At 43.5% G+C, this 25949-nt stretch overlaps 1 protein-coding gene across 1 annotated transcript in view; it reads right to left on the bottom strand.

Moving 5' to 3' along the window:
* LHFPL6 (LHFPL tetraspan subfamily member 6) overlaps positions 1 to 25949 on the bottom strand; it is a 236668-nt gene that overhangs the window by 6759 nt on the left and 203960 nt on the right. Inside the window, exon 3 of the mRNA XM_006259879.4 lies at positions 19433 to 19531. Within this exon, the coding sequence (XP_006259941.1) occupies positions 19433 to 19531 (99 nt within the window). The remainder of the gene's footprint in view (positions 1 to 19432; positions 19532 to 25949) is intronic.

Raw genomic sequence — 25949 nt, 5'->3', positions numbered from 1 at the left:
AGAGCTGCTAGATTAGTGCTGTAGAACTGCTCAAGAAATAAAGGGCACACATTCAACCATGGACAGGGCAAGCTGTGATTATTTCTCCACACTGTGCTCTGTTTACTCACAGGAACACTGTCACACTTTAATGATAGAAGGAATGGCAGGCAGTGCTGCCCTTTCAGATGTAAGTGCAAGCATGGTTACGAGGAACAAGAAAATGGCAGATAAGAGACAGTGGGGAGATTTGCCCTTACAGCAACAGTGACATGAAAATAAACCTGCCCATTAATTCCATCCAGCATCAGGAGCCCTGGGAGCCCCTTGCTAGAACAGCATGATCTACACTTGGAAACTAGAGAATGGAGTCGTATATGGAGCTGTAATGCTGGAAAAAACCTACTGTTGGGAGGGCTGGAATGCCAAAGATTCCCTAATTATAGTCTTCAAGGCAGCAATAAAATGTTTCAATTTACCTGTTGAAATGAAGGCTCCTCTACTACAGCAAACAGGCATGTGTGAACTTGAAACAATGCTATTTCCCCTTTCAGGGGGGAAAAATAGGCTTGGGTTTGTAGCATTGCTCTCTTGTGTTCTCATTTTGACAGCTATTCTAATGCATTGTACCCTAAGTAAAGATTGCTGGTTGTCAACAACTGGGCAGTTCAGCTGCTGTTTAATTGCAAAATAACTTTGGGATCAACATTTGCATTAAGATCTCTCATTTAAATGTTGACAAAGCTTTGTAAAAGTGCAAAATATACAAAATTCAAGCAGTTAAACTTTAAGGTGAAATGGAAAGCAAACAAACCAGAAACAATTATACAGTTGAGAGAAAATCCATTTATCTCTCTTCATTTATATTTTTATAGCAGTTAGAACAATAGCTACCATGGTATGGCCCTCATCCTGGCACTTGTTTTGCAATGATGCCAATGGGACTATTTGCCTACTTAAAGTTAAAAATGCTTTGCTGGACTGGGGACTACATTTATGCATCATAATGCAGCCCATGGCCTGCATGTGGTTTAGCAGGGATTAATTCATGGCCCCCTGGCTCCTCTTCCCTCCTCCAGCTTCTGCTTCCTGCCCTCAGCCCTGTCCCTGGAGGCAGGGTGGGGTGGGGTGATATGGCACACAGGGCTCAAGTTTGGGAGGCCCGGGGTGCCAGCATGTGTCCACAATTGTATCTTCAATGCATGTTGTGGAATGATGCTCTGCTTGGAACCTACCTTTTCAGTTAAATAAAGTTTTAACCCTTCATATAAATTGTAAGATCACAGAGAAGTAGGGATAGAAAGACATCTAGCCCAATCCTCTGTTCAATACAGGGTTATTCCAGACACGGGTCTGCCTAACCTGCAATTAAAAACTTCCAATGATGATGAATCTATACCCGCTCTAGGTAGCCTGTCCCAGTACTTAACTACCCTTGTAATGAGAAAGTTCTTTCTAATAGCTAAGGTAAATCTGCCTTTGTGCAACTTAAGACCATTACTTCTCATGCCTCCACTGACCACAGATAATATTTGATTGCCATCCTTGTTATAATAACCGTTGTTTTTGTTTTCAAAGATGGTTATCAAATTCTCCTTCTCTCTCCTGTTTTCCAAACTCAATAATCCCAATTCTTTCATCCTTCCCTATGTTTTAAGTTGCCTAGACCTTTAAAAATATTTGTTGCTTTCCTCTAGATCTTGTATGATTATCTACCTCATTCAAGTGCATTGCCCAAAATGTGAAGCAGTACTCCAATTGGGGCCTCCCCCCCCACCCTTCCCTGCTGAAGAGAGAGAGAGAATCATTTCTCATGACTTACAACACTTCAGGTAACATGCCACAGTATGCTATTACCTTTTTTTTTTTTTTTACACCCATATGACATTGGTGACTCAGGTTCAGCTTTGGATCTACTCCTTTATATCTTTTCCTAGTCTACTGGTAATGTAGTTGATGACTCCCATTTTGTAGTTGTGCATTTGATTATGTCAGTATTTACTTATCCAGTCAGTAAGGCTTTTGCTTTTTTTTAAAGCAAAGCTGATAAGGAGCATAAATAGCTGAGGCTACTGTCTGATTCACTGACTGGGGAATGGCACACTGCTGTCTAGTATGTTCCTGTTGAGCTTGCAGCCAAGAAGTAACTTTTTTTTAATTGAAATTATTAAAATTTGAACTATCAAGATTACTTCTCAAATCACAAACATACAAGGACAGATGGAAACTGGCCCTCATGCATTTGAACAAAGAAAGGGAGACTTGAGTGCCAGGCATATTTCCCCACTTCTCTCCTGTCTCTAGTACAGGTTAACAGCAATTGTGCAGAGGCTCTGACAGGCAAAGTTAGGACCTTACCTTTCTAAAAAGACCAGGGAGTGGATCCAGCTGCAGTTGAGCAGACAGCACACTGTACCCTCTCAAGGCCTGAGGTTGGAGGCTGCCAGAAGCTCTGAGACCTTGTGTATAATACTTTACAATCTGTTGACTTGAGGTGGCACCTCCCTTTACTCTCTCCCCCATTACTCTTTACTCTGGATGTGCACTTGTAACACAATATGGCAGTCCTTGAATAAATAATCATAGCACATGGCTACTGATGTGTCCCAGCTATTATAAGAGTACAGAGTCCATCAATTCAATAGCATTTACCAAAAAGTCTGCAAGCCTTTCTGGACATGAGTAAATAAATTGTCCGGTGAAAGAACAGACAAAGGGCTGAGTCACTGGTGCCACAAGACTACTTTTAGGTACAAAGCGGTTCCAGCCAAGGCAATGTGGGGGGGGCAGCAGCAGCTCCAGTTCTGGCTCTAGCATTGAGTACACAGAGCAGCCGTGGCTCCCACTGTGCACCCCATGCCAGAGCTGGAGCTGTCTTAAAGGTTGTTAAATAAAATAAATCAAGGAATGAGAATAGGGGGAGCTAGTTTAATACTCAAAGTAAATCAGCAAGAAAGGAAATGAAAGGTCCAGTCCATCACCAGACTGCAGCAATGGTCTGGTTTACTCCAGAATGCACCTATGACTTTTCTTAATTTCTGCCATGATATCTATGGACATGCTGTATTCCCATAACTCTGTGACTTTCTCCCATATTTATCATGGGAAATCTGACAGGAAGTGAGTTTACTTAGCCAGTTGGGGCATTTTTATACGTGGTTCAGGAGACATGGTGGGGGCGCTTTAATTAGCTAGCTGCGCTAATTAAAAGCACCTGACTGTCACATGTATCAGCATCCCAATGCTGAAAAAATGGCAGTGCAGCACTTTGAACGAAAGCTCATTCAACGACCTTTTGTTCAAAGCATCCCACTGCCATTTTTTCAGCGCAGGGAAACTGATACATGTGATGCTAGAGTCTGCTGGACTGTATTCATTTCCACACTCTAGCAGACTCAATTAATCGAGTCTGCTCCGACACACAGGATTTCCAGCACGTTGGAGCAGGCTCCCTGCACGTGCATAAGAGCTCTTGAATCTCAACAGATCCCTGATCTACCATGGGGCTCCACAGTGATCCTATCACAGTCCCAGAAATTTTGCCTGTTCTCATCTCATTCGGTTGGTCCTTTAAAGGTCCATCACAAATACTCAAGAGATTCATAGAAATACATAAGGTTTTTATCTAAAGTTTTCAATAAATGGAATATATAAAAAACTCTCCCATATATCTTTGAGATATGAATATGTTAAATTAATTGCAAGGCCTAAAATCATATCTCAAGTCTCTTCAATTGCTTTATTGACGATCTTAAGTTTGAATTGGGATAGAAGCCCAGAGAAATGGGAAACTAATAATCTATCTTTAAGTAAGATCTGCTATCTAAGAAAAAGAAGCTTGAGAATTGTTGAAACTGAGGAAATAGTACTATAAAGCGTTCTGTGAACAATACTGATTAATCCAGAAACTCAGCATTGACAACTCCTACTTACAAAACCTTGCACAGCAACTCTAATTAGCAGGTTTACATGAGTGTCCATTAGTAGGAGGGAAGGTGAAATCACTTAATCAATCAGGGTGTTAAAAACAATCAGACAATAAAATAAGGAGTGGGATGGCAGAAGATGTACAGTGACCTAATAGTATGAATGCTGTGAAATTAATGAAAAGGATAATCAGCTAATAAAGACTGGGGCATTCTTTTTTTCTTCATGAATGTGAGAAACATTTATGAACAGAAGGAGTCTCCTTCTTTACACGATGAACAATGGTCATGTGAAATCACCTGCCAAAGGTAGCATGAAAAGTTACAACCTGGAACTCATCCAGAAAGGAGGGAAGTGCATGAAAAAATAACAATGTAAGTAAAAACACAGCTGAGCAAATAATTTGGAACAAAAATGGTATGTGGAAAGCTTGCCTCTTTCTGTCCCCCCACCCCAGAGGAGCTCCAATCCACCTACTCTCCCCTCCCCCACTCTAGCAGAGGCTGGGCAAACACAGATGGGAACTCTCTCCCCCCCCTTATCCCCTCTGCTATAATGAAGACAGCACTGGTAGTGGGGCTGGCTGCATCAGCCCAGCCCCGCTCACACACAGGGACAGACAGAAGTTAATGAAGGCACTCCACTTTGGAACACCTTCATCTGAACCCTCATTAAATGAGAGTTAATTTGTCACTTTTAAAGTGCTATGCAGCTGTGCGCTTCTGTCAGGGCATGGCTATAAAGCACTTTCAAAGGGTCAATCACGTGACAAATATCACTTCTGTCAGCGCCCTGTATTTCTCATTTTTTGGAACTATTTCAATATTTTTCCCTATTTTTAATAGTACAGCTTTGCATTAAATATTTGAAACTGAAGTTATGTCAATTAGCTATGGTTCATCAAAGAAATTATCTAGCATTTCATTTCTGATCTCTGATTGAACAAATGTAACCCTCAAGTTGTTCTGACAGTGTAAAAACTGGGGCAATGTGACATTTAGAAAATGGTTGTCAATCCCTTTTCTTATTATTTATTTGTGAGCATTCATATCACCAAAGGTTGCATTTGAATCAGAATTTCATTTTGTCAGGACCTCAAATTTATTTTGTGTGTAAGCTGGTCTTGCAATGATAGAAGAGAAAGTTAGCCCCATGACAATCACAAAGCTCAGTTTCCAAATACTGAATAATCACAGAAGTCTAACTGCAAACTATCTGTAGCAATAGGTTCCAGTACACCTTGGAGCGCCTGCCATTAGTCAGCAGAGTTGCCTGATAGCAATATGCTCACCCCTCTCACTTTTTTCCAACTGCTGATTCTATTAAAATAAAATTTTAAAATATCCATTAGTTTAAATAGTCCAAATTTTTTTAGCTATTCAATAATTCTTCCAGTAGTCCACTGATGTAATTACCAGAAGGGTTTTAAGCATTAAAGAATGGAAGTGGTTCTTGAGGTAGTCTCTGTTAGGACTTAGCTTGACCTATGAACATGTCTGAGGACCCATGATCCATAGCTCAAAACGTGTGTGAGATATTGTCCATTGAGCCACTCTGAATAAATAGCAAATTGTAAAAAAAATGTGATCTGTTTGCAGATAATCTGTGATTGGAAAAATCAAATTTGTCAAATAGATTGCTCCTGACATACAGTTTCAAATTCTATTATTTTAAGTGCTCCAAAGGATTATCCTAGTTTCTAAATCTTTTCATGATTGTATCTTAGCATTGGATGTCAACATGGCCAGATGTTGAAATGATTGCTACTTAACGCAAGTTAACTACCTGACAAATCTGTTCTATGTTCAGTGTCGTTTGTTTATTCTTAGTAATGGTATTATCTGTTTTTAAAGGTAATTTATGACAATAACTTGATGGTAATGGTAACTATCAGTTAAAGAGTTCTCTTAATATTTTAACCCTCAAAAAGCTGCATAGAGCAATTTTAAGGAGGTGGACAGAGAACATTAATCATTCCAAGAATGTCACTGATTGTCCCTCGACAGAAGTGTCTACACATACACTAGTAAGGGTTCCCTCATCTTTTAGGGATTGCAGACCACCATGCCTTCCACGCTTAAGCTACTGGAGTTTCCCCAGGATTCCTCTAGAAAGCAGAAAGATCCAGACTGGGGCAGCAGGTTAGAATGGAGCAGTCGCTAGGTGGTGGGAGGCTGTGTGGCATGTTCAGGGTTTTTAAGAGGACTCTGTGTTCTAGACACTCCCCACAAACTCCCTCGCTCTTACAACGCAGGTACCTTCACTGCCACCAGCTGAATAAAGGTGTGTGTGCAGGGCAGAACCAGCGAGGCAGAGCTGCCTGCAAGAGTGCAGCACAGAGGGCAGGAACAATTAACAGTTAATGGGATAATTCATGTCACACTGAGCATGCACTTCACACTGACAGCCGTGCTTGTCCATTAAGTGCTGATCATCAGGGATCTGGATTTTCTCTTATTTTAAAAATCCCTAATTTTCAGTTTTAAAAAAGTACATACATTAGCGGTATTTCATTTAAATTACCCAAAAAAGTGGATTGGGGTTAGGTTTTTTTTGTTTGTTTTTTTTAAACTGGAAATTGGGGATTTTTTTTAAATCAGAAAAAACCAGGATCCCTCCTGATCATCCCACTGCATCCAACAATTGGCAGGTTTCTACTGTTACCGGCACAACCACCAACCTACTGTAAGAAGGGGGCTATAAAGTTCTCCCGCTTCTCCTGGCTACCCCCCTCAACCTAAATAAGTTTGGGACTTATACCCAGTGTCCCTAGCAGGGAAGGCAAACTGACACAAGGACTTTCTGCTTCCTCACCTTACAGACTGTGGTCTCTGTAGGCAATAGATCTTAGGGCAGTAGAGTCCTGGTTGCATGCCAGAGCAACCCCCACTGCCCTGCATGGGTTTGGGGGAAGAGGTGAGGAGCAGCGCAGTGTGGGATGCTTGGAGGAGTGTGACAGGTCGCCCTCCCCAGCGCCATCTTCCAGGTCATCTGCGCCTTACGTGGGGCGCCCTTGGAGTCCCCTTGGACCTCTGCTGTCCCACTCTAATCTCTCCTGCCACGTCTTGATGGAATTAGTATGCGAGCGGGAAACTGCTGATTATATTGGGTATGTTGGGGTCTCTCCTATAAGGTTCTGACCCCTTTTTCCTCTACATCCAAACCCACCAAACAGGGTTAGACTCCGAGGCTCTAGCTCATCCTTCCAGTGCCTGGAGGCTCTTGACCTCTTTTCCGGCTCCCTTCTGAGGCACGACACCCCCCTGGCCCAGAGGCACACATGCCAGCCCCACAGTCAAAGGGGCCACAAGTTCAAAACCCAGGTGTGACTCCACCCTTTCAAACAACAGAAAAACACATACCTGCACCCCCCCCCCGGTGCTCCAGGCCTCCCTGGCCTTTCTAAGGTCGTCCCAAAAGCTGCACCCTCACTGGCACCGGGGTCCAGGCCCCCAAAAGCTGTGCCCTCACTGGCGCCGGGGATCCCACTCCGGAGTGGGTCCCTACAATGAGGCCTCCTCCAACCCCTAATAGCCTCACCCAAACCACCGGTATTAAACAACAACACAAATACAAGCCCCTTGGCTATAACATAAAAACTTAAGCCGCCCGGCTCTAACCCCGCTCAAGCCTACCAGGGGTACGTCATCCCGCAGCAGTGTTAGACGCTGCTCCTGCATTCAGGCAGCTCCTCCCTTCCATGAGAGAGCTCCTTCCTCCTTAGCTGCTGGCAGGGAACACCCCCTTGGCCTCAGTTCTGGTGTTTAAATGGGAGCTAGGTCCTCCCCTTCCGGTCAGCTGACCGCTAGCAGGTGGGGGACACTGGCTCTCTCTGGTCGTCCTGGCAACTGGCACCTGAGTGGCTATTCCAGCTCTCCCAGTAGCAGGCACCTTAGTGCCCTGCTACAAGGAGTCACCAGACAAGAGGCATGAAATGTTTTGTGTCACACACAACAGTGAATGAGTTCAAGGAGGACCAGCACCTGATTTTCCTGGTGTGCTTTGGAAACATTCTAGGAAGTTTAAACCAGTCTAAAATGGCCTGCATGTCTAGACTCTTGAGGTACCTATAGATGCGCTTGTTCATTTCCTAATTAAAATGGTCCAGCGTCACCTTACCATCCTTTGTACTGAGCCCAGACACATTTCAAAATTGCTGCAGGGGCACTTTTATCTAAACCTCATTGAATGAGCTTTAGATAAAGCATCCTACAGCCATTTTGAAATGTGCAGGGGCTTAATACACAGGATGGTGAGCTGTTTTAATTAGAGTGGCTTTCTGGGAACTGCTCCAATTAAAACACTCCCCCTGCCCCCATCCCGAGCACATGTATAGGCAGCCCAACGTCATTTAAAATGTTCTAGATATTACATCTGTCCACACCCTAACAAGGCCCCTAGAAAAACACATCCCTTGACAGAGAAAAATGTTCATGATCTTTTGAATGTAGTTCAGATGCTTGCCTAGAACAAGGTTTGAACTACAATACACTATGACAGAAGATGATGGGGTATAACAGCACCAATTATGAAGTCAAATATGTACCTATGTTGAAATATTAGTACCTTGCCTGTATTAATTTGCCCCCCGCCCCCCATGCGCAACCTCATTGCCCTCCAGACAACTGCACTGAAAGTCACTTACTGAGAGCCATCAAGGTTGCATATCTAAAGCTGTCAACTTTTACTCTCTGTGAATGGCCCACCGCCATGGAACCCTCCTGCACAGAGACCCATATAACACCCCCCAGTTTGTCACAGGACAGAGACCAGTCTAAGAGCTGAGTTTTTCACTCTATACATAGCTTATCACTGCTGCTTTTAAGGAGGACTTGTAGGAAGCCTGCAAATGCTGGCAAAATGTGGACGTGCAAAAGGCGTTATTTCAGATAAAAGGAGAGTGCATCTTGAGACTTGTTATTCTCAAATGCACTGAAAGAAAAGGAACCTTAGTTAAACTCCTTCTGTTAAGCCTCTGTTGATATTTTCTGGTATGTTTTCCTCAAAGAGGTTAAATGAATAAGGCCAGTACACCTATGGCTTAGGGGGCACTGAGGGGACAAATATATATGACTGGGGAAAGGGGAGGTCCAGATCTCAGATACTGGTTCTAGGATCTAGTGGTACCCTTTATCCCAAGACAGGGAATCAGACAAGAGATCTGAGCCTACGAGGTACCCTAGGATGGAAACAAATGTCTTTCATTGCCTTTGTGCCACCAAGCAGATGTCCAAACCCATAGTCATGCTGCAAATGTGATATCAATTTGTGACAAAGGTGATACCAATTTGTGCTGTTTTTAACAGCAGGTATCTGTTTACTTTATGGCAGCAGAATGCTGGAAGCCTGGAGCTGCCCACACTGTCCCGCTGTGCAGGAAAGCTGCTCCACGGGCTTGAGGGGCCTATGCAGGAATTCCCAAGTGCACAGAACCAGGCTCCTCAAGCCTTGGGAGAGCACGTTGCTCATTATTTGTTTTGCCCAGTGAAGCAGATCAGCTCTGCAGGGACACATTTGGTATAGCTGATCATGAATGACTGGTGCCTCCCAAGATGCGACCGGGGGGGGGCGGGACGACTGCCCGCAGCTGCCGCCAGTGGTGTTGGGGGGCAGTAGTGAACTGCAAGCGGGGACCACACGCAGCCGCTGCCAGCCATGTCGGTGTCATGGGGTAGGGCACGTGAGAGTGACAACTGCCCGCAGAAGCTGGTGGTGGCTTCAGCAGCGCCAAATCTCAGGGGGGATATGTGCCCCCCGCCCCTGGTCCTCCCCTACGCATCACCTATGCAGCCGATTTGCTTCCTTTGGTGACATCTATTTTGATCCCTGAGACACAGCTCAAAGAGACCGAGGGCTAACCAGTCTCAGTTCATTTGGAAGGAAAACAGTTGTCCATTCATAACATGCATGGTGGAGCACTTGGCTACTCACTAGCATTCTCTAAGGAAAGCCCATCATGTCTTTTGCAGCACCATGATATGCCTCACAAAAAGGAAAGTCTGTGCCTGAAGATGTCCATAAGCTCAATCAAGGTAAGTAAGAAGCAAAGACTTCAGTAAAACATATAGTAATAATAACAGGAAAAGGATACTGAGACCATCTGGTCAAAGGCCTATTCCTCTTAATTAAGACTTTGAAGGCTCAAGTCAGCAGAGCACAACAGCTTTGAGATTACTGTTGCCTGTATCTGTAAAACAAAGTTTCACACATTTGTGTGTGAACATTAGACAGTAAGGTAGTAAAATACAGGCAAATATCCAGGATTGGTACAACAGTGTGTGTGCAAGCTGTTCACAATACTTCACAGAACAGAAAAAAAGTGGTCAGCATAAAACCATAAAATCTCATAAACTGCAATATTCCATGAAGAGTGATGGGATACCCATGGCTAGGAACAATTAAAACAACAACGTATGCACTAGACAATTCACTGCAGGGATTTGTCTTGAACTAATAACATATTATTCTAAATGCCAGCTGAGGCTCAGTTTTGCAAACCATGATGAATGTGTAATGTTTTTAATCATTTATATTTGATATAAACACCATTTTTTGTCAACCAGGGTGGGTTTGTATAAGTAGATATAAATCCTATCCCTAGACATTCCCTTCAGAAATGTTCCCAAGGATAATATCCAAAAAAACACAGATCACTAATAATATTAATCCCTACCATACTTCTTGTCAGCAGAGCTCAAAGCACTTGGCAAAAGAACTCAGTGTCATTCTCCCCATGTTTATAATGAAAGAACATGGAGAACACAGACAAGAAGTGACATGCTCAAGGTTATCCTGTGGGTCAGTAGCTGAGCCAAGAACAGAACATTGATCTCCTTAGTCTTAGTCTAGTACTTTTGCCACTGGGATCCACTTCCTTTAAAGTTAAAGGGAGTAGGGAGCTTCTCTCCTACATATGCTTTTGAAAATTTCCCTTTATATACACACATTCAGCTTAGAACAAGGTGACAGCTTTTAAGAGGCTTTTTACAAAGTTGGTTCATCACTTGCAAAATGAAAATGCTACTGCAAGTGTTCTGTACAGCCCTAATGTTTGATGCCAATTTCTTACGATTCTTGGCAAGATCTCTCTGAACCTTCAATTTTCCCTGGTGGGAAGTTCATTTTTTATCACTTAGTATTTTGTGACATCTTTTTTAATGTAATATAATAAATGTATCCAGCTTCCATGAAGCTAAATTTGCTGTAAATTGCTTATGTAAACTGGACAATTGTTTAAAGGAACATCGTTTGCTAATTGCTCTTGCTGTCTATATGATTCTGTATATCGGAATTTATTTAAGTTTTACTGTCTGCTCTGAAATAGTGTGCCTACCACCATGGAACAGACTGAGACCTCTGGGCAGTTCTACAATATAAATAATGCATAATAGAAACTTCAGCATATGCTGTACCAGGTTTTGACAATTTTGATCTTTTCTCATACATTTGCGAAGAAATAAGATGGCTCCTTAGCATTTATTTAACTTATTTTTATATGCTTCAAGCCTGGCCCCCTTCTGGTGACACTCTAATTGGCTCCTGCCACATCTGCAGGTTCCTTCTCAGGCAGCCTGTCTTCTCTTAAAGTAGCAGGAGCAGCAAGTCTCCTGTTACTCCAAGTTACTGATAGAATAACATTAGTTGACCCATTCATTACAGTATTGAGGGCACTGTCATATACTAGGTAGGTAGATAAACAGATGGACATTTTCATGAAAGGAACAGCCATATACTGGGCTATGTTTTGGTCATTTATGAATAAAGCTTTATTGATTCATTAGTCTAAATTAGCATTTTGTTTACAGGCTGATACCCTTAGTACAAACGACACATAGCCCAGGGCCTGAGCTAGGCAAGCAGTCCAGCCTTGACAGCCATGGAGAGAGGAGCTCCTGGGCAGCAGGGCTCCTGGGTAACATCTGAGCTGGAGTAGGTAACTCTGGAGACTTGAGAAAAGGACTAAAGGAAGGAGCGGGTCCCAAGATGCATGGGAATAAAGAGGCCTGGGAACAAGGAACAGACAGCCTGGGGTCCAGAGAGAGACTGTCTGAGCCCAGGAGGTGATGAGTAGGCAGGGCCAGGGGCCTGTAGCCCAGCAGGGGCAGAGTTGGAAGTGTTGACATAGCAAAAGAGCCTGAGCCCCAGGTGGGGACTCAGCATGGGTTTACTTTATGTTATGGCAAGTGTGCTTATTCCTTTGTTACAGTTTAATCTGGTGGGTTGGGTTTGGTAATATCAGGGGTTGGGGGACATCCCAATAGTGCCTGAGTGTATCTGGGGGTGTCTTGAGCCCCACAGGGTCTCGGGGCCCAGGACACAGAGTGGACTTTGACCCAAAAGCCAGCAGCAGCCAAGAAGGAGAGGGTAGGCTAGCTCAGGTAGAGGGTAGGCAGGGAGAGCCAAAGGAGGCTCAGAGCCCAGAGCATGTGGGACCAGGGCCAGGGCACCAAGGCAAACAGAGCCAGGTTCAGTGCCCACAGCCAGGGCAAAGATAGGGCTAAGGGTGCCTGAGAAGGACTTAGAGCCAGGGGCCAAGGAAGACAGACAGAGGCTGGAAACCAGAAGCTCAGTCCAGCACACTGGACTGGAGCTAGAGGGCCCAGCAAAAGAAATGGGCAGAAGCTGAAAAGGCTGAGGCCCTGACAAGGAAGCCTGCAAGGCATGGGCATGGTATAAGGGATGCTTGGAGCCACATAAGAGCCCTTAAGGCTACAGATGCCATGGGGTAGTATGGGCAGGTCAGGAGGACCCACTTTGCCTAAGATGGGTAAAACTGAGACAGCAGGGTCTGGTAGGGACCTGTTGGTGGCTAGAAGAACTGGGGAGTGCTCTAGGACCCTTAGGCAGCTTCCCTTTCAGTGAAATAATCAAAGTGTGATAAGCAAGTAAAAAGGGGAGGGCACCCTAGAGCCTGAGCTGGGGCAAGGGTAGCATGGTTGTCCAGGGCACTATGGCCACCCCTGAAACCTGAACATTGCTATAGGGGTCCAATCGTTAGAACCAGGCCAGAAACCAGGAGGTACAAGTGTAAACATGGCCAGGGAGCCAGAAGATCTCACTGGCCCAAAGGCAGGGCCATGGCCTAGAAAAAGGGGCCAAAGGCCAAGGAGGACAACAGGCAGAGACTGGGGGAGCCCACGAGTCTCAACTGCCCTAGGAGCAGGGTCAGGGCCCAGAGAAAGGGGGTGAAAGACTGGGGTTCACAGTCAGAGACTGATGGGGCCAAGGAGCCCATAGCCCAGGAGGGGTGAGAACTGGGACTGGGAGCCCGTAGCCCAAGAGGGCTTTGCTGACACATGCCCGTGGGGCCTGTAGCCCAAGAGGGGTGTTAAAAACAGGAGAGAGAGGAATGAGTAGTATCAGCAAGGCCTGGGCATGGGTACTGGGGAGGATGGAGCCCACATAATTAGCCCTTAAGGCGATAAGCAGTGACACCAGCACTCATGAAGAGATCTGACTTGTGAAGCCCTGAAGCAGCCTCCCTTTTCTGAAAGTATCATTTCATCAAGGCATGGCAGGAGAGGAGAGAGGGAGAATGCCCAAAGAGAACCAGGTTGACAAAGGCTGGGGGGGCTCCAGGGGCATCACAGCCACCCCTGGAGTGGAATTCTTTTACACTAGGCTATACATGAATTGTAGCTGGCCAGATATAGTCCATTTATGTCCATACTGGGTTGTACAAATATTTCCTTCTGTTAGAAAAATTCAGCTCAGTAAAATGTATTGCCCATAAAACTCAAGTTGACAACTGGATCCCATGTTGCTTTAAAAAAAAAAAATTATATATATATATTCAGTTTTTTAAAAAGCCTCAAACCAGCAGACACACTAAAGTGCCAAGTCAGGCTTTTTAGAAAAGAATACAAAAATACACTTGTATATGTAAATTAAAAGCATGATTATTTTTTCCTGAAGCCTTATTAAATGCTCCTTTGAAATTTACATATAAGTGGCTTTTTGTTTTTCTCTCACAATATGGTCTATCTCAGCAGTATTTGGAGTGTTTGATTAGTCTGAAGCCTTTGTTGGAGTGCCTACAGACAGAAAGGAATACCTCTTATTAAATGCACCCGCTATGAATTAGGGTCTTTGTGGGTGTTTAGCACTGTTATTTACTCTCTCTGTCTAGGGTTGTTAAAGCTCTTTTCATTCAAACTGTTAATTCCTGAAGATTTCAGGTTAATGTTTTTCATGATGGAAAATTTTAGATATTTTTATCTCATGCTCGGAAACCCCAGACTTACCACTCCATTCCTTTCAATCTACCTATCATGAGGCTGTATCACAAGGATCATCTTTTCCTGCTCACAGCACCAAGTCCTCCTCCCAGTACATAATTCCTTCCTGGTTAATATATGGTGAATATCATGGCCTGTCAGGTAGAAGATTGTACTTTGATTTCCTGAAGGCGAGAGTGCTCCTTTTCACAGTATAGTCTACAGGGAGTTTCATGATGGTAGCCCATAGCAGAGGTAGAAAAGGAGGTGCTAAGGTCTGATAAAACTGATACCATCCAAGGCAATTCTAAGCTGGTCATTCATTTGGCTCACCATGGAAAAGTGAATACTATCTGGGCTGAACTCTGGGGGGAGAGAGGGAGAGACACAGAGACTATAGAATGCTATAGGTGTTCTTAGGAAATGCAATGTGATCCTGTCATCTCCAATAAGCAAACCAAGCAGAAGACTGTAACAGAAATGGGTGTGGTCTATGCTCTGAAATACCAGTCACATTCTGTCTGGATTTAGTGGCTAAAACTCTTCATCTTCTGCTTCCTCCCACTGAAAAGAAAAAAGCAATATCATCACTAGGTTACCAGCACCCTGCTCCTCCTCCAGAGATTCTGACTTCTGCTAGCCCTGTTCTGACCACTGTGGCTGCTCCTGACAATCATAACAGATCTGCTAGCACCTCATTTCCTGCAGCTGCAAAACAGTCCTTGAAGCATTTCTGCAATTTCTCTTCAGCATCCCATTTGTCTTCTCCCATTGCATACCAACTCAGTACATTCTTCTGTCCCCATCTTTAACCTCCCTATCCATTCCTTATTAACTTTTCTTGCTCCCATCTTTGCCCATGCCACACATGCATGTGTATCCACTCACACATTCCTCCCTCCCGACCCCTGCACCCACCCACACAGATAATCTAGGGCAAATGAAATAGACAGGGAGCAAGATAAGAAGTCAGTGGAAGAAAACTTGTTCTAAACCCATTAAAATGAAGCAAAGAGAATTTTTACATTCCTGTGCTGGAGCCTTAAAGCAGTTTGTTCTTGGCCCCTATCCAAACCAGCAGAATCAACCTGTTAGCCACTTAACAAATGGTGGTTAAGTCCTTGTTCTTAAGAAATCATCACTTGATGTTCATAAGATGAATTTGCCAAATATCACTTTTGTCTCCAGTCTTTGCTTCTTGGGGGAAGGTGAACAAGAAAGCTATGTTTGAGTAGCTCTGGCTTCATCCCGATTCATTTGACTTTGTGAATTCCTGTCGGCTTAGTTCCAGTCCTAGAAACTGCATTACGAACCTTGGTTGAGATCTTGCAACAAAAGTTAAATGTCAGATATCTAAATCAGTTTTAGTAAATGTATCGGTAGCCTATGCTCTGCCATTCCTGATTTTTCTGCATGATTTGTTGTGGGTGGAGGGCTTTGTTTCCCAGGTTAAAAAAAAATTCCCTTCCAAAAAAATTTCCCTCCCAAAGGTCTCAAAAGGATTCTGTTGGCTCATCCCCATGCAGTTCCATACTGTCACATCTCCAGATCACCTATATATCTTTTGTGGGGGCTCCTGAAGTCTTTATACTAGAGCAAAAGCTCTGGCATCCTTGAAAAAGCTGCAGCATGCTTTCTGCTTGGTGCTCAGTCAGCTCCCTTCTCTTTCTGACAGGTAGTACCTCTGAGAGTGTTAGCACTGAGCAGGACTTGAAATGTCACAGTATGATTCTAGCTAGCCTCAGCACAAGGGGGAAGAGCAGGAACTAACACCCCACTGTCAGCAGCAGCTGCATCACTACCACACACCACTCAGAGCCCGACTCGAATTTGTTCCACAGGATTCATGGTTGCTTTCTGTGTATAGATTTTTAAACACAGTTGTGTGCAATTGTCGTGGCAACTGGTCCCACAGTTTCAGAAGTAAAAAGCATATGATTGCAGTTTAATCACATTAAATATTCGCATGAAAGCAATAATTACTCAAATTTGTCTTGAGACTCAGTGAGATTAATTCTTTGAAACACTGTTCTTGGCCTGTAGGCTTTAATGAGAAAACCAGTCTCTAATGATTCAGAAAAGACTAGGCTTGGGTTATCATTAATTGTAAAGTATAAATTAAAAGCAGCAAGCAATCTGGCTAATATCCAATACTAGGACTATGATTCTCCTCTGTCAGTGGCCTTGGTAACTCAGCATCCACACATACTGATTTCAACGCAGAAATACAAACTAAGCATTTAAATTCATGGACAATGTATCTTGAAGAGAGATATTTAGTGGTAGAGCAGCCTGGTGAAAATTCCTACAGCAGACTTCTGGTCTCATTTATAATCTGTTAATTAATGCATTAACATAAGATTTTAACAGATCAGCAAGAACAGGGCTCTAGTCAAGTTTAGGCTTGCATAATATACACCTAACCGGCTTCAGATCCAGATAATGTGGTCAGAACAGAGAGCTTCATAAGTAATATAATATATCCCCTGCTCAAGTTCTTTATGCATCCTTGGAAGAAAAAGCTGACAGATGATTTTTCCACAAATCTTACTCTATTTCATCTATTGGTAACATGATTTAATCTACAAAAATGCAAAACTCACAAGTCATGATCAAGGAAAGAGGAGAAGGCAGAAGAGCTTCCAAATTCATTCAATGCACACGGAGTCATTTAAACTAAAACACTGCTAGGAACACCTTCGTGGTCATTGCCCTCAAAGGATTCAAACCTACCTTCTTGTAGCATTTTCTAAAAAAAAATATTCAGGAAATGTAACTGTTTGCTGTACTTTGTCGAGAACACAGTAATTGAGATCAGATTGAGGAGACCTGCTAGGACTGTTCCCTTCAATCTACTCTGCTGTTTGACCCAGGCTTATCCAGACATGGAGCTTCCTCTGAAATATTTGTCTGACAGATAACAAAGACATTCCTTTTCTTAACTGCTTTCTCTCCTTGGTGTTCATGTCTTTTAAATCTTTACAAAAAACCCTACAGTTGCCTGAGTATTTTTTATTCTCTGTCTATAGAAAATATATCTGAGCACATTAATAACAGAGAAGAACAACTGAATTAAAACAAGAAAGATGCAATGACATTTCAAAAAGGTGGACTAGGGACTTGCTGCCAAGCAAAATCTTTGTTGTTGTTGTTGTTGTTGTTTGTTTGTTTTTTTTACTGTTGATGCTATTCAATGCAACCTATTGCATCCCATATTGAAATGTCAGCAGATCTTCACCAACAACTCATGAGCCAGCTGCAAATACCTGCATCAGAAGGATGGGTTAGTAGTAGACCTGGCTGAAATATCTGTGCAAGATTAGAAATACACTGTTTGCTCTTAATCCCTGGGGCAAGGAAGACGCTTGACTACTCTGTCATCATCATTTAGAGGTGGATTCTTGCAAAAGCTAGGGTGAACTCTGCTAAGCTCAGCTCACAAAAGGTTTTGCAAAATGAACTGTACAGCTTGGCTTGAAGGAACTGAAAGTGAAGGAGTCCCAGCATAATTGCTTGGACATTTGAGTTCAGTGTACTTGAACAGACAATGGACACTTAGAGTTATCATACATCTAGGTTTTCCCAGACACGTCCTCTTTTTTGGCTCCCTGCCCTCGTGTCTGTGTGGGTTTTTAAAATGCAAGCAAGTGTTCAAGTTTTTCTCTACCTCTGGTATCCTGGGGACTAGCAGCTTGGCTGCTTAGGGCTGGGAGCAATGGGCAAGCTGATTGGGCGTCGGAGGTCACATGCCCCTGGCAAGCTGCTCCTAAGTAAGAGTGTGTGCATGTGTGCATGCCTGTTCAGGAGCTGCATGGGCAATGACTGGGGAGGGCAGAGTGCTATGGGTCTGTAGTGTGGGGCATCAGCAAGACTGGGGGTGCAGGGGGCTGCAGGTCAGGAGTGAGGGGCACTGGCAGGGCTGGGGGGGCAGGGGGCTGTGGGTCAGAAGTAAGGGGCACCGGCAGGGCCAGCAGGCTTAGGAGGGGCAGAAGCAGGGCATCACTGTTCCCTCCCCCCACCCCCCCCAATCATATATCCCACCCCACTCTCCCCTCTACAGGAGTCCTGTTTGATACTGGAAATATAGTAACCCTACCTTTCTCTACATTGCAGATGCTCCCTCACAGCAAGCCATGGGCCTGTTGCTACTATATCAGCAGCAAGCCTTAGGGAGGACAGGACTGAGCACACCCTGCCTTTTGTCTCCAACATGCACGTCCACTGTTGTGCTCCAGAGCTGGGGACTTGTCCCCACCACCCACTATTAAGCTCTGTCTCTGCCAGCAGGCCCAGAGCCAAGTCCCAAGCAGCCTAATGGGCAAATCTGTCTCTGGAATGCATCAACAGACTTGAATGGGCAAGACATGCTCAGTCTCCTCTTATCGGCAACTTCCCCACTGACGTGGTACAGAGTCTATAGACAAGTCACAAGGCTTCCCCCCTCCACAAGCATAAGAAGTTCTAAGACCACTTGAGAACTTCTTGTAGGTAGGTAGGTGCAATTGCTTGTTGGGAGGGAGGGTATGCACCCATTTCCTATGTGCAGGAATACTTTCAGCCTCTACTTCTCAGACTTCCAAAAACATGGACAGAACTTCATGAATACATTAAATCTCAAAACCCAAGGCTGAGTAAAGTTTAGGTTCACTATGAATATTTCTTTATTACTTCCCTGTGACCAGATGGCTCTGCATGTACCAGTAAACACTCTATGGACATTTTTTCTGCTGTTGTATCACAGTATAAATTTACATTACATCTGCTGTCTTCTGGTACCTGCTGTATTCTATCATGCTTTTGATGCAACTGCTTCCTCGGAGATTCTGATTTTAAAAAGGTATTTTTTGCCTTAATGACACTTGTGATGTTCCATCAGAAAACAATCACAGTAAAGTTTTAAGGAGTCTCACAGCTTGCATTCAATATGCAAGTGTGTGCACAATCCCATACATACAACGGTTGATTAAGTGAACCTATTTTCTAGGTCTTTCTGTGCTTTCTAGGGGAATGTAAGCAGTGAGGGCCAACCTTTTTGTCAGACATGGCACAAATTAACCCTCCACCCTCCAAAAGTGCCACTTTGATGCTTTTCCTTTGCCCCAACAGCTGCTTTGCTTTGAGCTCCCAGCCAGTTCTTCCTCCCTGATCTGCTGCTTTGCTTCCTGCTGTATCTGCCACTGTCCTGCTTGTTCCCTCTCTGGTCTGCTGCATGCCACACACATAGGCTGCCCATGCCACTTGCAGCACACATGCCCCAGGTTGGCCACACCCCTCTTCAAAGGGACTGAGATTCAGTGACAGCTACTTACCCAGTTCAAACTGGTTGGAAAGATTACCACAGGTCTGCCTGACTTCTTCACTGTCCCAACCCAAAGGATAGAGAGCACAGCCAGAGCCAATCAATAAACCTATGGAGGGGACAGAAAACAGGGCTTTAGTCAAACAATCACCATTTTTCTAACTACCATGGGCATGGTAAAACAACATTTGGAATCTCAGTATGAAAGTGTCAAATTAGTCTCTTCAGTCAGAAAGCAAAGCAAGAATCCCTGCCCGCCCTGTTATACACTGACAACAGTGAAAGTGTCTCAGGACAGGGAAGATACCTGAATTAGCTAAACAAACTCCCTCAGGCACTGAGGAACTTATGGAATCATCAATAGAGGCTAATTTACCCCACTTCCAGGATATCTAACCAGATCAGATGTAATTTTCCCTTTTACACTTCAAACGTACTACATATTTTGTTTGGAAAACTCAACATGGGGTTAAATAGAGCTATGTTAATCACAGCATTTAAAAGCTGATTGCTCCTGATTAATTAATACAACAATCAGTCATGCTCTATAATTGCTTTAGCATGAAAATGTAAACCAACAGGCAGTCTTAACCATTCTAATCCCTTGTCACTTTTCTCAACTTTCTACAAATTTAAAGACCAAAATAGAATGAGTAACTGTTATCTGATGAATTCATACCTCAGGAGGTCAGAACATAAGATTTTCATGAACCAGGTCAGCAAATGCAAGTGACCTCTTGAACCACTTTGCCCACTATTATGCTCTGTTGGAAGCTTAACATTTACAACATGTTTTGATTTCTCAGACCCTTATTCCTTCCAGAACAGATGTGTATTTTACTTAAATCTTTCTCTTCACAAGATCATGCTGTGGCTAAAACCAAAGAGTCATGACCATTCTAAAAATATGTTTTTATCACCCTGTGTTCTCAGCTGAAAAGGCAGTGTCTGGTTGGTAGCACCTTTAATTTTCTGATGCACTTTTAAAAGGAAAATTCTACAAGGCATTTTTAAAATGTACCCTACATAGTTTCAATTTTAACCATTTTTTTTATTATGTCCTTGTAGAAGACTGACCATTAGTTATCATTAATATATCAGTCTAGGCACGCATAGCATTTTGCAGACTGAAAGTACAAGATCCTTTGCAACATATAGGGTCAACCATGTCTTTTGCCTAGTGGAGGCAGCACTGGACAGGGGCTCAGAAACCATGGGTTCTACTGGTGGCCGTGCCACTGGCCTGGTGAGTGATCTTGGACAAGTCACTTGACTCCCTCTGCTTCAGTTGACCGATCTGTAAAATGGGATAATGATGGTGGACCCTGCCCCGCCACCCCTTTTTAAAGCACTTTAAGGTCTATTGCTAAAAACCCCTATGTAAGTTTCACAGTAATCCTCTACTATAAGGAAGTCTAGTTATCCATATTTTACTGACACTAAACCAAGGCTCAGAGCAATGAAATGACTTGCTGAAGGATTCCTGGGAAGCTTGGGACAGAACCAGGAACTAGAGCATAGTCTACTTCAACCACAATCTTGTGCCTTAACCACAAAACCATCCTCTCTCTTAGGGCAAAAGTTTAGGAAAGCCATCAGTTTTTCTAATCATGCATTTTTTTCCTGAGACCATGCAGCATCCATGTACCTGAAACAGCCCCCTTCCTATGTGATGTTTTGGGAGGGGGTGGTGTGGTGGTTCTCTCTCCTGCCCTCCATAAGTTGTGATGCAACCTGTGAGACACTGGGAGTGAAATACTTGTGCTATGTAGGGGGATGAAGGCATTGTATTTGTACCTGGCCACTGCTCAAAGGTATAAGGCTTCTTCAGTCTGCCCATTCCCCAGCACGGCCTTGGAGCAGCCTAATACAAAGGGTTTGTCTACACCACAGGAGCAGCAAAGCCCCCACCTATGCATGTCTGCTGACGTTCTGGCAGTGAGGACCCTCTATGCTTGTCCTTTGTGACAGCTCTCAGGCCTGCTGGAAAACAGGAAGAAGGGCCTGGAGAAGCCTCAGTAGTGTACTTCTGGGTTTCGAGTCGTGCCAATGGGTACAAGTGAGTACGGCACGCTTCAGCTCCTCAGTACTGGGTTTACTACTGCCAGAGTGTAGGCAAGCCCAAAATGGCTCTGAATGAGCCAGGTAATAAATAAAAGAAGACATATCACCTGATAGAAGTAGGATAGGAGGAAGGGTATAACAGGAAAAAGATAGGACAATCTACTGTTGGCAGAGCATAATGTTCAGATCAAGTCTGGCACAGCACAGCCCTGGCATAAATACATCAATGGAATTCTACCAGTTTACAATAAAGCTGAAACTGGGCCTTTGTATTTTTCTTTCTTTCACCCTACAGGATTTGTATATTTTTATGTATGTAAGTGTTGTGCTGTTTTGTTTTAAATGAGCTCAAGTGTGAAATGGGGGGTGGTTAGCATGAGGTGGAGATCACCAGTGGAAGGGGATGCACGGTTAAAAGAACAATCAGAATGAGGGAAAGATTATTTTAGCTCTATGGGAGAAGTTGTGCCAAGGATAGGTCACAGCATAGTCAGTGGAAGGATAAGATATGGCTCTGGTGAAAGGAGCAGGCAGTGATAACAGGGGCTAGGGACAGGCATTACACACAAACTGGTTTAAGTGATCAGAAACTGGTTTAAACCTGTAACAGATGTTCAGTCCACATAAACCAGTTTGAAAATGACTGAAACCGGTTTCAGATAAGCCTGGCTGAATGTAGTATCAGACTTAACTGATTTGGCTCAAACCGGTTTATGCAATCTCTGTCCCAGATCCTTTGCTGGTTTAAGACAAAACAGACACCACCAGCATCCCGGCATGCTCTCTGGGCTGGGCGAGGCACTCTGTTCCACTGCAGGGCTGGACCCTCCACTCTGCTCCCTGGCCAGAGCTCTGGCAGAGACTTAAGGCACAGAGCATCTGCCTGGCTTCTCCCTACTAAGCAGGGATTATTTCCCCCTCCCCTCTGCCATAAGCAGACACCTGAGCATTAGCTAGCAGACCACACGCTGCCTATGATCCAGTTGGTGCTGTGGGAGAGGTCAGAGGCAGACAGACTTTTTGGAGCTAATCAACAGGTAGCTTAAACAGATCTTCCAAGGAAGAACATTAAGAAGAGCTCCCCTAGTTAATGGACAGAGACTTTGTTTTCTTAATGAGTTGATAAACACTGAGTTAGGGGTGATAAACATTCCCTGGTGGGCAGCTCAGGAAAGTGGGGGGAGGAGGGGAATAATCAGAGCATCCAGCCAGGCCCTGGCTATGTCCCACTCAGCACTACCTTGTGGAAGCAAAGGGAGGGCTGCTCTAGCACCCCACAACTTCTAGCCTGAGCCACTGTAGGCATGTGCCTGAATTTCTGGGATGTCTGTCTGGGTTACCAACTGATTTAGCTTAGCCAGGTTAGACTAACCTGCAAAGATTGAATCAATTCAGGCTCAGGCTTTCTTGAATGTTTGTCCCTAGCCAGGATAAGCAAGAAAAAGGTGAGGGCAAGGTGTTGCAGAACCTTGAACTAAGCATTTGAGCAGTGTAGGAAGAACAGTTAAGAGCCTTGAGGAAGGAAAAAATACAGCTAGAGAAGTAGGAAAAGAAGATAATTTCTTTCATACCATTTTTTAACAAACTTTGACTGTTTTCTGTTTTTAACAGTTGAAGCACAAAAATAACTTGGCTTTGTTTGTTTCCTCCAACATGTGGTAGTTGATTTAATCAGAAAATTTAATACGCGCATTGCTTAGTCTCCTCCATGTGCCTGTCGCCATTGCCCTGAGCAGCCTGTTTTAGCAATATTTCATAACTTTCAGGGACAGCAAATAGGACTTATAGGAATGCTAGTTATTTTTAATATAAATTCTCAATTAATTTTAATTAGGTAGATGGCAGACAAAGAGGGTTCCTCAGGCAGAGCAGCTTTAAGGCAGGCCAAAATGGGCCTACACAGCTTGAACTTGTCCTGTAACTTTGAAATATTACTGAAAACTTACAACATGTATAGAAAAGATAAAGGGAAAAGTGCCTTTCAAGCCATGGGTAACATTCTTGGCTTCTTTCCAAAGGTGCTGAGCACCCATTCACTCCTTGAGTAAAGGAGAGACTTTGCTTTCAGGACTCTGACCGTCCAACAAGGGTGGGAAAGAACCAAAATACTACAGAAGGATCCAGACAGCAAAGTAGGCCCTTGGAATCCTACTTATACAAAATTCCTTCCATTCAAGGAAAGCTCAGCGCCATCACGTACAAGTGAAAGGAAAATTAACATAACAATGTTGTTCCTGCCAAGTATGCAACACAAACTGGTAGCGGTTGCCAACTGCTCTCATCAGGTGGCAAGAGTGTGTAGGGGCTGCATGTTAAACTCATAAAAGGGCTGTTTTGTTTTCAGATCAGTTTAGGCTTTGTTAAAGTGACAGGTTTTTTTTCCCCATGAATATTGCTCAAAACATTTTCCTTGCCCTTTTACAGAGCAACCTCTTCCAAATGTTCAGTACTGAGTATTTTCTCTGACAGCACATGTGGATACTGTGACTGTGCCACTTTTGGGTGGCTAATATATATTTTCCCTTGACCTGGTCCTCTTTGTGCCCATGCCCTACCCCCTCCATACATACGATAGATGCTGCACAGAAGACAAGAGCATGGCTTGCTAAGGAGTTATATATTCTATGGGTGAGATAGGAATACTGTCTAAAAGAGTGCTGCCAATTTTTCATATCAACAGCTTTTGAGAATATTTTACACATGCAAAATTCTCCCAGACTTCAGTGACCCAAGTAAACAACACTTTTTGCTCAGCAACAAAAACCCAACTATTGAAGAATCTTCTCTGGAACCAGCGACCATCATATGTAGCTATGGTTTGTATTTTGTCTGCAATTATAATAACTTCCTAGAAGGAAGAATGGCTCAAATAGTTTGAAAAATCTAATAAAAGATATTGGATTTACTCAAAGAACCTCATCTGCCTATGTCAGGGGTGGGCAAAATGCAGCCCATGGGCCAGATGCAGCCCACTAGGCCATTCTATCTGCCCTGCGGGGCCCCTAAAATATTTATAAAATTAATATTTATCTGCCCTGGGCTGGCTGTCATGCAGCCCTCGATGTCTGGCCAAAACTCAGTAAGTGGTCCTCTGCCTGAAATAATTGCCCGTCCCTGGCCTATGTCATTAGACCAGCACGGCTACAACCTACACCCCTAGATGGAAGAGTATTGCCTACTAATTTTGAGCCTACTCCTGTTCCCAATGGTAAATACTTGGAGTGGGTCTTTTTATCTTTTATTTGGCAAAGATTGCAGTTTGGTGGCTTCCTAAAGTAGAAGCGTCAACATAGGCCCCTTTCCGTCTTGTTTTCTCTCTTTGTGCAACATGTCAGATGTCATGTGCATGATTATGGAACAGATACTACAGATTACCAGGCAGGACCTGTCCACTGTTTTTTCATGTGGTGGCTTTCAAATCATTAACCTCCTGTTTGTAGCCTGGGGGGAAGAGGGCAAACAAGCCACATTTTTTAGCCTAAACAAATCAACAGCAATCTTTTTAAATAGGTCTGAAGACCATTGTTCTTGTGATTGAGACCCAGAGAGAAGACTGACTGACAATCATGCATTCCATTCCTCCTTCTTCTGTAGACCATTTTGCAGCTTTAATTTCTTCATTTTTTTACTTAGCTGTAAAACAGGGATAATAATTCTTGTTTATAGAGTATGGGCATATGCTTACAAACTGCTTGTGGACCCTCAGGTGAGTAGTGCTATAGACATGCAAAATATTATTATAGTAGATTTGTTAAAACACCTCTTATGTTCAGTAATAAAGGGGACAAATTCCACATTTAGTTGCTCCATGCATTCCCCAGTGAAAAATATTTAACCCCCATTTGTATGTCTCGGGGCCTAATTTGGCTCAAAACATGTTACTGTATTTTCCTTCAGAGTTACTGTTATAAACATTTTGGGTCTGGGACTGTAATTTGTTACATGTTTGTAAAGCATCTTGCACAATGGTGTCATGACCTGGATGACGCTATAACTACAGCTGAACTTATCACTATTATTATTTTTCCTTCCACTTGCCAAAGATCTCTGGGGAACACATGCAATAATGCAAGTCTAATAAGGCATCACTGACTCTAGAAATGGTATCACTTTTCTCAGTATTTTAGAGGGGGTCATCAATATTGCTTTCTGAAGGGCCCCTGCTTAAACTAGAGCTGGTTTCCAATAAAGCGTTGTTATGAGAGCCCAAAGGACTACAAGCTACTGGTATTTTGTTTATAAATTTTCTATGCCCCAGATTACCTTCAGTTTTGGCAATAATTTATCGTATTTGTTAACCTTCTTGAGCATTTTCAACTGAGCATTTTATCAAATGGAACAGAAAATGCCACAAGGAAGTGTTCTCCCTTCTTCGTTTCTATAACCACCATCTCTGGGCTTCTAGTATGTGCTTCATGAACAGTAATAACTGAAAAGGCTCATAATATTGTTATGCTTTTATA

This window comes from Alligator mississippiensis, chromosome 1, assembly GCF_030867095.1.
Source record: "Alligator mississippiensis isolate rAllMis1 chromosome 1, rAllMis1, whole genome shotgun sequence".
Classification (NCBI taxonomy): domain Eukaryota; kingdom Metazoa; phylum Chordata; order Crocodylia; family Alligatoridae; genus Alligator; species Alligator mississippiensis.
The sequence above is the reverse complement of the archived record's forward strand: the minus strand, read 5'-3'. Positions and strand labels throughout refer to the sequence as shown.